The 14,622-nt window shown below is 34.3% G+C and overlaps 1 protein-coding gene across 5 annotated transcripts in view; it reads right to left on the bottom strand.

Annotated features, from left to right (window-relative positions):
* The window catches only part of LOC108715516 (leucine-rich repeat-containing protein 7), a 197,217-nt gene that overhangs the window by 27,874 nt on the left and 154,721 nt on the right, over window positions 1-14,622 (bottom strand). For 3 of the 5 annotated variants that reach the window (XM_041561336.1, XM_041561334.1, XM_041561339.1), the window contains 6 exons: window positions 11,441-11,641; window positions 10,318-10,440; window positions 7,944-8,058; window positions 6,766-6,931; window positions 4,660-6,310; window positions 1,957-2,091 (listed from right to left, as the gene is read on the bottom strand). In XM_041561336.1, coding sequence (XP_041417270.1) covers window positions 1,957-2,091; window positions 4,660-6,310; window positions 6,766-6,931; window positions 7,944-8,058; window positions 10,318-10,440; window positions 11,441-11,641 — 2,391 coding nt within the window. The remainder of the gene's footprint in view (window positions 1-1,956; window positions 2,092-4,659; window positions 6,311-6,765; window positions 6,932-7,943; window positions 8,059-10,317; window positions 10,441-11,440; window positions 11,642-14,622) is intronic. The other 2 variants (XM_041561335.1, XM_041561337.1) reach the window with 2 other exon arrangements.

Consider the following 14,622-nt stretch of genomic DNA (forward strand, 5'->3'; position numbering starts at 1 on the left):
TTGATTTAAAAATAAAGCTTCTTTGTCACTACTATCCCCGCTATTACTTAACAATAGTCTAGCTAAAATATCAGGTTTTAAAATTATTTTTAGAATTTGAGATTTCTAACACTCACATTGCTATAAGTTTTAGCTACACTTGGACAAATAAAAAAATATAGAAATTATAAATGGTGAATGTTCAAGAGAAGACTGAAAGGGAAATGAGTCTCTAGGGAAAGGAAATCAGGCTGAGACAAAACATGTTAGTGACACGTGTGTGTTTGTGCATTAGTTCATTGAGTAGCTGAAGATGACATTTGGCTGCATGGCCTTAATGTACAAAGTCTCATTATAAATGGTAGAACACCAATGCACAAATAACATGTGGTTTCCAGGAAAAATGCACTTATTCAATTATTGAAGCTTAGTGGATTTGCCTGCTTAAGATTTTTCATACTTAAATTAAATCGCTAGCTCAAGGCACTAAAGAACTAAAAATAAATACTAAAATAAAATGTTTTTATATGGTAATCTTATTTATCATCTACTAAACATTAAATGTTTAGATTCAATTTTATTTAAACTTAAACATGACGTTTGTATTCATCAGCACTGTTTTATTTGCTTGTTTTATATTATATTTGTCAGTATTATTTTTGCATTTAATTCATCAAGAAATGTAATTTTTATAAATCCAAACAGTGTAAAATTTTGGAAAAATTTTAAGATTGTCATGTGTTTATATAATAAAAATGTTCATCATCGTCATCACGAGAGATTACTCCCTCCTTCCCAGAATGCATCTTACACATACATACGTACAGTGCAAACAATTGTAAGACTGGGTTAAAACAGTGGATGTTAACATCATAGAAAACAGAGATCGAAATATTGGCACAACAATAATTTGAGATCACACACATTAAGGACATCTAGCTTTTCAAAATGAAAAAGGCAAAACATTAGGGGCGGATTTATCAAAGGTCGAATCTCTAAGTTATGTGTTTTTCTTTAACTCGAATAAATTTGAATTCACTCACAACTCGAATGGGAGGTTACTTATGAAAAAACTCAAACATCTAGGGGCAGATTTATCAAGGGTCAAATTTTGAATAAAAAAAACTTTGAAATTCTAATAAAAAAAGACCAACCGAAATGTATTTAAAAAAAAAATCAAAGTTTTATTTTTGGGTGAATAGGCTGCCCAATTGATTCCAAATAGATTCTAGGAGTTTCCCCATAGGCTAAAACAATCGTCAGGTTTTAGATGGCGAATGGTCAAAGTCGATGTTTTAAAGAGACGATAAAGTACGATATTTCGAATATTCGATTTTTTTATAAAATTTGAATTGAATTTGGACTATTCCCTAGTTGAAGTAAACAAAAAATAGCTCAAAATTTAAAATTAAAAAAAAATGAGCTGGAGAAAAACAGGCTACATTTTAACAGTAAAATGTATTCTGCTTTAAATAAATTACCCATTATGACATCCTTAAAATTTGTTAATTGCTCCAATAATAATTGAAAAGTTAATATTGTCACTAAGGCTACATTCACATAAGGGGCCTGTCAGATTGTGTCTGTATTAATGTAGAGGGAAGACTGGTCAATTGATTGGCCGTGCTGTGGGCACATAACAATCCAGATTGCATGGCAAAAGCATTTAAAATGCCTATGTACAAGAAGCCAAAGTGTTAATTCTATTACAAAAATTAGTAGTAAAAGCAAAAGCTGGTAATTTCATCTGTGGAATTGAAGGTATAATTCCAGCTATATAATAAAGTAATATCAGATACTGTATAAATATGTAAAAAGCCTTGGTTTTCCAAATAGTGACAATTTAAAATGGCTAATGTAAACTTTGCATTAAAAAGCTAAACATACTGTATTTCCACAAGAAATATAACAAGAGGGAATACACAGAACAAAGGCACATTTTTTTGCTTTATCCAACAGTTCTAGCCACATACTTACATTCTGGAGAGGTATGTCTTGAAAGAAAGGTCTAGGTTGCATGGTTAAAGTCATGCTTTTGCCAGCATGCATTGCTGGGAAACTTCCTGAGTGCAGCATGCCAAGATTAATAGTGTTGTGCTTATAAGCAGCATTCTGAATGAAGGAAATAATGGGGTGACAAGGTATGAACACACATGCTAAGCGTACGTGTAAAAATAACAGAAAATAAAAAAAAAACTACACCAACAAGGCTTATTCCACATAGTTTGGTAATGTTGAAGCACACTCTGGTCCTCACATAGGCGTACAATGCTCATACTACAGAAATATGTATTACAAAAGACTTAAACACTTACATAACTCACATAGAGAGATCCATTCTGTTTATTGGCCTAAAAAATCATGATATACTGTACCTTTTAGTACTTAGCTTGATATAGATGTTGATTTATATGTTAAATATTTTTGCCTGACTGAAAATGACAGATGAGAGATGCAACTTTTGAATTCAAAATACTAGAAGCACAAGTTGTCTTTCTTATTTTGGTAAAAATGCATTATAATAATATGTCATATAAAATTCCCTGTAAATGAATTTGTTGATAAGTATTATATGTTTAACAATTCAGATTGGTCTATATAAAAAACTTATTTCAGTATTTTCCAAAGATTGTTGTGCTATCCCTCCCTGCTATTTCCTTATTTATAACATAGTAGGTTTGCTTCTTTTATACTTTAATACTCGACACCCAAACATTGGTATCAATAGTTGTGTAGAATATACCTGAAGTGAGCGATAGCATAGAAAAATTTGTACTAAAAGGGATCTCAACCCCAAAAAATACTTGATGTAAACTCACTCAAAATACATTTTGAAGTCTATTAATTTTCTGTTTTTGGTGTTTTGTTTTTTTTTTTTACAAAAATCCTAGCTGTTAAAGAGAACTAAACCCTAAACATGAATATGGCTAAAATGCCAAATTTTATATAATGAACTTATTGCACCAGCCTAAAGATTCAGCTTCTCAATAGCAGCAATAATCTAGGACTTCAAACTTGTCACAGGGGGTCACCATCTTGGAAAGTGTCTGTGACACTCACATGCTGAGTGGGCTCTGAGCAGATGTTGGGAAGCTAAACGTATGGGTTGTCACAAATTATCAAGCAGAAAATGAGGGTTGTCTGTAATATAAGCTGATGCTATAGGGCTGATTATTAAATTCTCATGCTAGTTGCACTGGTTTCTGTGCTGCCATTTAGTAAGTATCTGTATTAATTACTAATCAACCCTATATTACAACATTTGTATGCTATGTGTAATATATGTTGGGAGTTATACCCTAAGCTCAGTAAGTGACAGCAGCACAGAGCATGTGCAGTGAATCAGCAGAAAAGAAGATGGGAAGCTACTGGGTCATCTTTGGAGGCACAGATCTTCCCTTCTAAAGGCTGTGGTTGCCTTGGGCTGGTACAGAAGCTCAAAACATAAAGTACAACATTTCTAGCTACTTCTTTATTTAAGCTTTAGTTCTCCTATAAGCCACATATATAATAAAAGGCATGTACAGTAAGTTATATTACGTATATAATACATACTCTTAAACAGATGACCTGTAAATGCCATCTGCTAATTAATTGCTACATGTGATTGTCACCTTTAGCAAACTTTTACTACTCAACCCCATACAACTGTTATACTTTGAACAGTACAGTATTGAAGTACTAAAAATGTAAAAACAATGTAGGCTACAATAACACAGAACTACAGATCTTCCTCCAGCTGTGAATGTTTGTGTTTTGCATGCACCGTAGCATAAATGGAGCAGCAGCAAAACATCTACATCTGACATTTTTCTAATGCACATGAGAAAAATATATATAATTCTTTACTGAATATCCAACCAGGGGCTTTTAGTTGGTGAGTAAATAGTTGTTGATCATGGAAATATTAGTTCTACTCCAATAATAGGCTCAAAAATAGGTAAAGTAATGCTAGAAATAGTTAATGGATTTTGGGGGTATTAACAACACAACCTGATATATTATAAGGTACCAGAGCCATACTGTGTTCCCAAAGAGTTCTAACTAAAATACTTGTAGACCCCATTGCAGTTTGGGTGACGTTTATTAATATAAAGTGATTGTGTTGCCATTGCTCAATAACATCAATGCATTGAGTGGGCCCCCAATGTGAGAGTAACACAGGAGTGCCCATACTTTACATCCATAAAAGCATTGTTGGAATTCTGTCCCATGGAAAATATTACTTAAATATTGCTTTATGAGAAAATTAATGAATATTAATGAATATTCAACAAAAAATGCTTTCTTATGTAACCTTAACATAATAAATATCTGAATAAAAAGCATGAAATAGGAGGGTGATTTAGACAAGCTGTTTGTTGGCAGTGTCTTGAGATCTACTGATCACCAGCTAAGGGTCTACTGGTAGATTCCGATCTACCTTTTGGGCACCCATGGTGTAATACAACAGACGCATTTGGTAGGTTTGAACGTGAAGATGTTCATTTACAGACCACAACTAAAGAACCCAGCCTGGACACTGCATATTATAACAAAGGCCTATGCCTCTCTAGCAGCTTTATCTGTCTAACATCATATTATTTGCATATTTTAGTACCTAATTTTTGTACATGGCATACATTTAATTGTGATTAATATAGATATAATAATAGTTATACCAAGAGATTTTTAACATACCCTGTCTAACCTTCTAGCTTCTATATGTCTAAGGAGCTGTTGTCGCCAGTCTGCAGGCATCTTATTGCAGCTTTCTTCTATTTTTCCAGCATTTTGCCTTGACTTTATATCACTGTTTTCAAATGATTTATCACCATAGTTAACCAAATTATAATCAGAAGGAATCTTTTCAAGCAGAGCTGCCATTGTGGGCCTTGCAGAGACGGGTCTTGTTTGAGTAGTTCCATAGGTCTCTGTACTGTAGCTTCTTGCAGATAATGGCCTTCTTTGTGTAAGAGTTTTAACTGGATAACTACTAGTTTGAGTTTTCATTTCTGGGTATATGTTATGATCATCTTCATACCTTCCATTCCTTTTCAAAAACTGTGATTCAGCAACTGACATGCTATTTTGGCGGTCCATAGCCCCTAGAAATGGAGGCCTGCCATATCTGTCGGTCTGTGGAGGTTCATGTGGCTCACTGACTCTCCTATACATTGCCATTTCGGTGGCACTTGCTAAGGAATCTGCCCTTTTCAAAAACCCTGGCCTTGACCCTTGATTTGAAAATTGGGGTGGAACTGAGTCTTCATTGACTGATGGCTGAGAAAAAGAAAAGATCTGCTCCAAAGGTGGATAACCTCGGTAGCCCCTTGGGCTGATCAAATCCTTTGCAATTGTTTTTGTCTGTGCAGCATATTCTGGATTGTATGAAAAAGGTGGAGGTGCTCTTTTTTCTGGCTTTACCTCTACTGCTCCTTGGGGGTTAAAACTTTGGTCAAACTGATATACTTTTTTAGTTATATGCTTTTGCTGATGCCCCCTGCTGCTTCCGTAGCCAAGCAATTCATCATCCAGCATCGGTACTGACTGACTGCGTGACATACTCTGCTCCTGGACCATGCCCAAGTCTTGTCTTTCATGACGTCCTTGCATTACATTTCTTGGGTCATATTGCAGTGGTATGTTATATACTTTCATTGCACCTATGTCTATTTCATCTATGCTTTGTGACTTTTTAAACCGGCCAGTCTTCAAATCCTTCATTAATGGTGCAAGCCTCTCAGTACTTTTGCTCACTGAGTTTTTGGCAGACTCTGGACGACAATGATTATGTGAAAATACATTCCCCATACTCCTACTGGTAGTTGAATCATGAAACTCCCAGGTTGCCCCTGATGAAAATGTATTTGGAGTTTCAAGAGACTGCTGTTTATGTTCTTTCCTTTCGGGCAATGGGCTACTGACAGGGGAGCTTTCTAGTTTAGAAGGAAAAGCAGTCCTGTCTTCAAAAGGACTTGGAGTTCTAGTCCAGTTCTGCCAAGGATTGCTAGAGGACACATCTGATTCTTGGGAATTTCTTTGTGCAGACTGTTCCAGTTCCAGAGGAATACCCACTATTCTGTCTTGTCTAATTAATGGCCTGCGCCCATGGGCAGATGTGCTTCTTGATTTTGCATTTAGCATTGGGTTACTGCTTGGATTCGCTACTGTATTTTCTTCTGCAACAAAACCAGTGTTATCATAGTGTGAGCTATCATTCCAGTTCTCAGTAAAGGAGTCATTAAGTGCTTGTCTATCATTTCGCTGTTGTAAATTCCCAACCGGTGCAGGCTCTCGCTGACTAAGTAATGGCTTTGTTTCAAGAGGCTGTGGAAATGACTGGGTAAGTCTAAAAGAAAAATGTACATAAGTAAAACTCTTTATGATTTAATTAATAAAACAATAAGGTTTTTTAATTGCAATAATTATATAGGAAATCGGTAATTACATTTCAAAACTGGGAAAATTCAGTAAAAAAAAAACTATTTTAGAGGAGGGGCGTTTGAAGAATCTGCCAAATTCAAGGGCCTGTGCTTTTCAGATGGCAGTGAGCTGAGACCCCCTGTGCACCCCTTAGAGTTCTAGCTCTTGCCACTGTGGCATAAGTAAATGACCCCTAGAAGGCTAGATTATTCCAACCAAGAGAAGTTTTGATGATTCGGCAAGCTTTTTTTAATAGATAATATGGTTTTCTGTGATTTTCATAGTTAAAATATTTATGAAGCAGTTCTTAGGATGTTGTTTTGCATATTAGTTAATATGGCATTTGTAATAAATAGATTTTTCTGTAATTCCTTGACTGACCTGTTACCCCACATAGAACTATTTACTGCTTCTTTAGCTGTGATCTGCACTTTGACCCGAGCATTAGATGATCCTGAAGATGCTTGAGAAGGGGAGTAGTCTGAGTAGGTGCCTGAAGAAACACTATTGTGATGATGTTTATCTACCTCTGACTCATCCGTAGATTCTGTGAAAAGTAAAACAATAACTTTGAGTTTTTGGTCCAATGTTTCTCAAATTCAGAATTTATAAGAAAACTTCCTAGATTATTTATTTAGATAAAAAATGGCCGAATATATTTTCTTTTCCTATTTGGCCTACTTAATGTACTTATATTACTTAGGGCCCTGAATTTTCACATAGGAATCAAGTTTAATGAATATTGTACCCTCTATTTTAAAATATAAAGGATATTATTAGTAGGGATGCACCGAATCCACTATTTTGAAAGAGTTGGACGAGTTCCATCAGTAGTAATATGATTTTCTGTCACACGAATTACTGAAAATTGTTTATGAATTCATTATTATTATTTATAAACTGCTACCATGTTTTCTATCTGGAATACATTTTTTTTTGCAAACATCAAAATACTTTATTATATTTTAATGAGTTGCTATAGTAGGTGTTGGTAAATGTACATATTTATATTAAAAAATTTAATATGCTTGAATGATCCAAAAATTTGCCTAAATAGTTTTATACATACAATAGATAACAGGAAAAAAAGGAAAATTGTTCCAAGCTAAAATGGCATTATCATTTGGACAGCAATATTTTACAGCCCAATCCGTAGAAACTATCCCAATAAGAGTTATACGATACTGTAAAATATAACATGTCAACAAATGATTTAGCAGCAGTGCTTACAAAAGGAATTATGAACAAAAAGAAATCATGCATAAGAAATATGCTAAACATACATTTAAGAAAATAAATGTTCTTCTGGAATTCAAATGAATCTCTAGTTTATATGATGAACTTCTCTCTTGCTGCAATTGCACAACAATACATTATAATAAGTATTTTCATTACAATCAAATTGTATTGCTTGGTTTAAAAAATGATGGATAATTTGCAGAATGATGGCAATAATTACAATGGTGCCATGTTTTATTTAATTTCACTTATTATATACTAGATGTTCAGTAAAAGGGTTACAAGTTAGAAATTCATATGGAGACATAAAAAAAGATTACCTTTTTTATCTTTTCCCAACAATACCAGTTTGGGTGGGTATAATGGAGTCTCAATTAAGGATGGACGAAGCTCTGCTATTCTCATCTCATTTGGACGATGCCCAAAAGCTTCCTGCTGGATTACATTCACATTAATAGCACTTTCAGTAGCTAACATTAGCCAACAGCTAGCATATACTGGCATAAAATAACATTACTGACTGTTTTAGTCTATCCAATTAGTTTCTCTAATTGAATGGCCGACTGGATTTTGCTCTCAGGAGTGAAACGCCGCAATCATTTTAACACTATGTACTTTGGTTCTAAAATTAACAACATAGACATGAATACATTTATATCCAGGATGTGCTATTAATACATTACACAGGATGTCACTGCAAAACATTTTAATTTAATGTGACAAAATAATAAAAGTATCTGAAAAAAACTGAAATCATAAATCTAAACGCAATGCTGAAATAAGCCATTATAATCAGGCAGTGGTAGTATGCAATAAGATTTCCATACTTCATCTTTATTTTTAAACGAAAAAATGCAATGTCAATTGTATAAAATGACAAACACATCCATGTCTGCGGGCTTAGAAATAACCTATCCTTCCTGCTGTGACTCTGATGCAAGATAGCATCTTAACTAAAATGTATTGTAAGACTTGTTGCATTATGGCATTATAAATTAAGTGCTATCCTTTTCTGCCATTATCTGTAGGTACTGATCACTGTATAATGCTGTCACCTTTTAATAAAGCCCTAGTGCAGCAGTTGCAGAAAATCAGAGGTAACATTAGGGGGCAATGTTTATTACAACTAGATTTTTTTTCTAGTTGAGTTTTTTACTGAAAAAACCTTAAACTTTTCAAAATTTTCAACATTTATTATGCCCAGAAGCTGCTAAAAGTCAGAATCCTAAAATACTGTTGAATTAGTGTAAAAGTCAATAACAGCTGTCCCTTTAACCATTTGAAGATGTTTTTAACCTTCATGAATTGTGGGAATTATGGCGTGTTTGACGTTGGTTTTCGCTCAGAAACTCGAATAATTCAGTGACAAACTCGAAAAAGTTAATTTTGTTGAATGACAATTCGAATAAGTTGCACGATTTGCTGCACAATTTTTTTTTTTCAGTTTTTTCCCGACCTCTTTGTAAATAAGCTAAATTCATGGATGGGAGTTAGGTCAAGTTTGTTTTTATTAAAAAATGGGAAAAAGTTGAGTTTTAATAAATAACCCCCTTAGAGTTTTTTATGTGAGGAGAGCAGTGACATCTAGTAACTGCTGAATGGAAAGTGAAAGTAATTGTCTGCCCTGTCTCTAAGGAATAGAGTAGGGTCAGACATTATTTGATTGACAGCTGAGATATTTACATGAACTTACAGCAGCTATGAATGCTTTAATAAAAAATAGAAGTTTGATTTCATGTGTAATTTGAAACCTGGATAAATAAGAATCTTCATAGACAAGAATGGTGTATGTTGTTTTCCTGAGATGTGTATTGGCAGAAAGCTGTGTTTTCTTGAAACACTTTTTAAAATGTGAAATAGTTTTGATTCCATTTGGCAATATTTTTCCGGTGTATTCAGTTGTCGTCTATCAACAACTTTGATATCTGTAACAGTGCATCTATTACGTTAAAAGCAGGTCAACAGACGTGCTTACATCCCTTTCACAAATACTGAGGGGGTTATTTATTAAAGTCCATCCGTTTTTTTCTGGTTGGACTTTTAAAGGGGAAAACCACAATTTTTTCATAGAAGAAAAAATCAACGTTTTTGAGATATATTAATTTGTTGTGTTAAAATTTGTTGAATGTCCAAATAACTGGAACTGGAAGTTCACGTAGAAGTCAATGGCAGATGTCCTGATGACATTTTGAAGATATCCTGATCTGTGATGGGTTTTCGTTCAATAATCTGTAGATTTTGTGGTTTTGGGCATCACATCCTAAAATTTTCGTGAAAATAGTGGGGGGAGTCCATGCGGATTTGGTTGTAGTGGTTTTCATAAAATAGTGAGAACATTTTGAATTTTGATAATTATCTCCTAAATGTCCAGTTGACTTTGACTTAATTTTGTTAGATATTGAATGCAGCATCCGTCAATAGCCTATCACCTCAGTGCCCCCAAATGTGGATCAAAGTTTAAAACACTTGACCAATGTGGGTACCTGGGGCTTGGAAATGGACAGAGATGGATAAACACAGATTTTTTTGTGATCAATACTTATAAATAATGCTGCAAATTTAACTATTCAAGGACTGTAATCATTGCAGTTATGTTAAAATAGTTACTACAATAAACATTTTAACAGAATGAATTCACTTTTTTATTAAAACAATGTTTTATAAAATAACTTTGACCCTGGTTAAAATATATACCTCTGGTCTCTCTGAATGTTCCTCTTTTTCCTTCCTTTTTGCAACATCCACAGAAAAGCTACGGATATTGCCAGAGTCTGATATTTGGCTTTTTTGGAACTCTTTATGTTCCCGATTTGATGCCTAAAATTTCAAAACATATGAGTTTAGACCTACCTTATTTTATTTCCTTTATACAAAAAAATTAGCAAATGTTGAAGTTAAGTTAAGACTGTTGTCTGTCAATAATCTGACCTGGACTTGAGGCAGGTAGCATAACCATACAAAGCATTAAAGAGATACTGACATCAGAAAATAAACTTTTTTATTATCTATCATAACATTGTCTTTGAATGCTATTTCTAATTTTGCCATAAAAGTATTTGCCCGATGCTTTTCTTATCCCCATGTTCCTGTATGAGAGTCCGTTAACATTAGAAACTATAACTGACAGGCTGAGAAGGGACAGTCAGGTTGACAAAACAGTCAGGTTTAGGAACTTCAAGTAACAATTACTTACAAAAGCAGAACTGTCAGTGAAAAACTATCAACATGACCTATAGGTAACTTTTAATGTAGATGAATATTTTGAAAAGAAAATGTTTAGTGTCAGTATCACTTTAAGTAAAGATAAACAATTAGCCTTTTTGATTCAAGTATATTTGAGTTTAAAGAATTTTCATACAATTTCCCCCCAAAAAATTAATCCATACTACTAACATCTCATTTTAGTGGGTAACACTCATATACACACATTCTGTATAACATATATATGATACCCGGTAAAATTTAGGAATGCACTGAACCCTACTTTTCTGGGCTTGGTTGAATCCCTGAATCCAGTGGTACAGATTCAGTCAAATACTGAAACATATCCGATGCATGTTTTTTTCAGTTATATTGGGTTCAGATTTGGACAAATCCAGGATTCAGTGCATCCCTAGTAAAAGAGCCTGTGTCAGCATGCTTTGACATCAGAGAGTGGCACCTGCTTAACCTTTTCCAGTGCTTTTGGTGAATATCAAAAGTGTCCACAGCAGGGATTTCTCTGACATACAATTTGAAAACCATGAGTACATTGCGCATTGGAAATTTGAACTTCTTAGAGAGTTTATGTGTATTTGTGTATAAAATGTGAAATCACCTCAGACTTCATGTCCTTTGTCGATACTGGCCATTTATGCTCATATTTTTCCTTGAGATTTTGTTCAGCACTTGGTGTTGGCATGGAATTTTCCAATGACGATCCAAGGCTTCCTTTGACGACCAAATTTTGCACTGATTTAACCATATTTTTTAAATCTTCAGGATATGGTGTTGGATAGCGTTTAAGGTTAATTTCCACCTAAATTAAGACAAGAAAAAAATCTATAGTGATACAGATTAAATATAATGCTGACTTCATACACACTGTCTGTCAAATAAATATTTTGGTGCATATTTCTACTCTTTCAAGCATATAGCTTTCATCTTATTATAGGTCATCTTATTTACACAGTGAACAGACAAACGTTTTCTACCCTCTGAAAAACCCACACAACTTTTCTTTACTTTTAACTCATTGCTCTCCCTTTTCCAACTTCTTCATGTATTATGCTGAGAATGTCAAAAGCAAAATTAAAGCTACAATAAAACCATCCTAGCCACTCATCTCCCTCCCTTTCCATGACCCAGTCTTTTTGTGCTCTTTCTCCCCTGTCACTGGAGAGGAAGTCTAAGAACTTAATGATTTATGATTACTACTTGCCTACTCGATCCCATTCCTTCCAAACCTCTCTGTAATCACATTTGTTGGTGCTTTTGCACTCTCGCACTATATGTCAGATTAAAAATCTTCCTTGAATTTGACATCAGTACTTAGAAAACATGGGGGATCATGTGTTATCACTACTGTCTTGCAGATCCTGAGTTTGATTGTAATCTGACCATAATTCACATGTAGATTGTATGGATTCTAGAAACAGGGTCCAGTATTAGAATTGTTTCTTAAAAATGTTATTGCTCCTCTGCTTAGATCTGTTATAAAGTGGACTTTAAATTTCAAACTACACTGAGATTATGTTGTATGTTATGCTACTAGCAACAGAAAAAAACAAACCGAATGGGTGAATAACATGGCAGAGATTTCTTCCCCTTGCCGCATCCATACATAGTTCATTTAGGTAAAAAAAAAGATATGTCCAACAAGTTCAACTCCAAATGACACCACTCGGCAGGGCATTTCACAACCTCACTGCCCTTACCATGAAGAACCACCTATGCTTCAAATTAAAGTTCTGTTCCACGTAACGGGTGGCCTCTGGTTTGCGGATCTTTTTTTTTACCAGAAAACAGATTCTTCCTTATCTCTCCATATTGACCTCTTACGTGCAGGTCAGATTTAATTGTGCATTTCTGAAGATTGCTTAATTGATATTAAAATCTGAAAGATTTACTGTCCAAATCAACACAACTGATGGAAAGGGAACCCTGCATGCTACATTTTCCTCCAACATACAAATTCACCCAGTAATGTAAAGCGGAATAGACTGTTTGATTAAATTTTACATTACAACATGGGGCATCAGATTTTGTAGCACACCACTAAATTTCTGTCGTTTGCAAATATTTGCCTCGAGATTTTGTGAGAGCGATGTCTGTCTGACTAAAGCCTCTAGTGTGCAGTTCACTAACTAATTTAATATAACTGGTTTCTGGATTTATAAACAATCTGTATTATGAATAATGTGTGTAAAAAATCTTATTTTTGAGTGAGTTGCACCATTTTTCTGAAATAAATAACTTTCTCCTTGATTGTTCGATAGTCGAAGTACTGTCTCTTTAAGAAAAACTTCAACCCCCTACTTCGCCACCTAAAACCTACCGAACCTCAATGTTAGCCTATGGGGAAGGTCCCCATAGGCTTTCTAAGCGTTTTTTGATCGAACGAATTTCGTTCGTTCGATGGATTAAAATCCTTTGAATCATTCGATTCAAAGGATTTAATCGTTCGATCGAACGATTTTTCCTTCTATCATCGATCGAACGAATTGCGGTAAATCCTTCCACTTCGATATTCGAAGTTGAAGGATTTAACTTCGACAGTCGAATATCAAGGGTTAATTAACCCTCGATATTCGACCCTATGTAAATGTGCCCCCCAGAGTATATAAACACCCAGAGTATATTAATGCCTATCAGGTGCTGAAAGTAATATTTATTTACTTTTATAATGTAAATGCAAATTGGGTATCAGGCTGACATTTGACAAAGTTAAAGCAAATTTTATATATTTAAAAAATCACCTAAGCCTATGCAATTTGAATTTTCAAATAAAAACTATTACAAAATAATTTGCTTATAAAGCATGGGTAGAATAATAAAGTATGCTGGTTAACACAGATGCCCAAATATACATATTCTAGGCTCTCAATTGCTTTGTTATTTGTAGGAATACTAAAAGAACTGACACTTTAAAAAGTTTATATCCAAGCACCCTGCACTATACATAGTAATTAACTTGAATCATTACATTTTGCAAGAAACATCAGCATAAAGTTCCTCCTACAGATTTACTCTTGCACTGTTATTTAGAGAACAAACATAAGAACTGAAGTTTGGAATAACTTTCTGCATGAATTATTGTAGAGTTAGCAAATGCATTACAAAACCTTCTGCTCAGCCTTTTTTTTTACCAATGCTTTTCAGTTAAGTTTTTGGGATCTATCACTGAGTTACTTTGCTTGTCCATATGACTTCTATTTACAGTAGGTCATATTTATCAAAGTGTATAAGATATTTTATGCCAAAAATATGGCAGATCTCTTCCTACTCACTGCAAAATGCAAATGCCACTGGTAATGCCGAAGAAGGTAATTATAAAAAATGCATCACCATTAAAATAAATCTAGATGCAGCTCACACCTTTGCGTTTGCTAATAGAGATGCTAGAGGATTCCTCTTATGGAATTCCCATTACAATACACTTCATAAGAGCATACTATCTAGTTGTAGAGTGTTTACATAAGCAATCAGTTAAAAGCAAATAATTCGTTTTTATATGAGAAACCAGAGAAGCCCTGTACCGTCACCGGTAAAAGCTGCATTATTAAAAGGGTGATCGCCATAGATATTTTCAGCTTAGGTGTCAGATATTCTCAACCCGGCATTTTCTCTTCAGATTGCTTTCTCCTCTTGAAATTCCATGAGAGTATGTAACAGCCATTCTTTACTTACTTGACCTCCAATCAATTCTATACAATTTCTCTCTGACAAAAACAATTCCTTTATGACAATAACCTACTTTAACACATTAGTCTTGGAGCCCAAGCAGTGATTCTACAGGAA

This window comes from Xenopus laevis, chromosome 4S (assembly GCF_017654675.1).
Source record: "Xenopus laevis strain J_2021 chromosome 4S, Xenopus_laevis_v10.1, whole genome shotgun sequence".
NCBI classification, from domain to species: Eukaryota; Metazoa; Chordata; class Amphibia; order Anura; family Pipidae; genus Xenopus; species Xenopus laevis.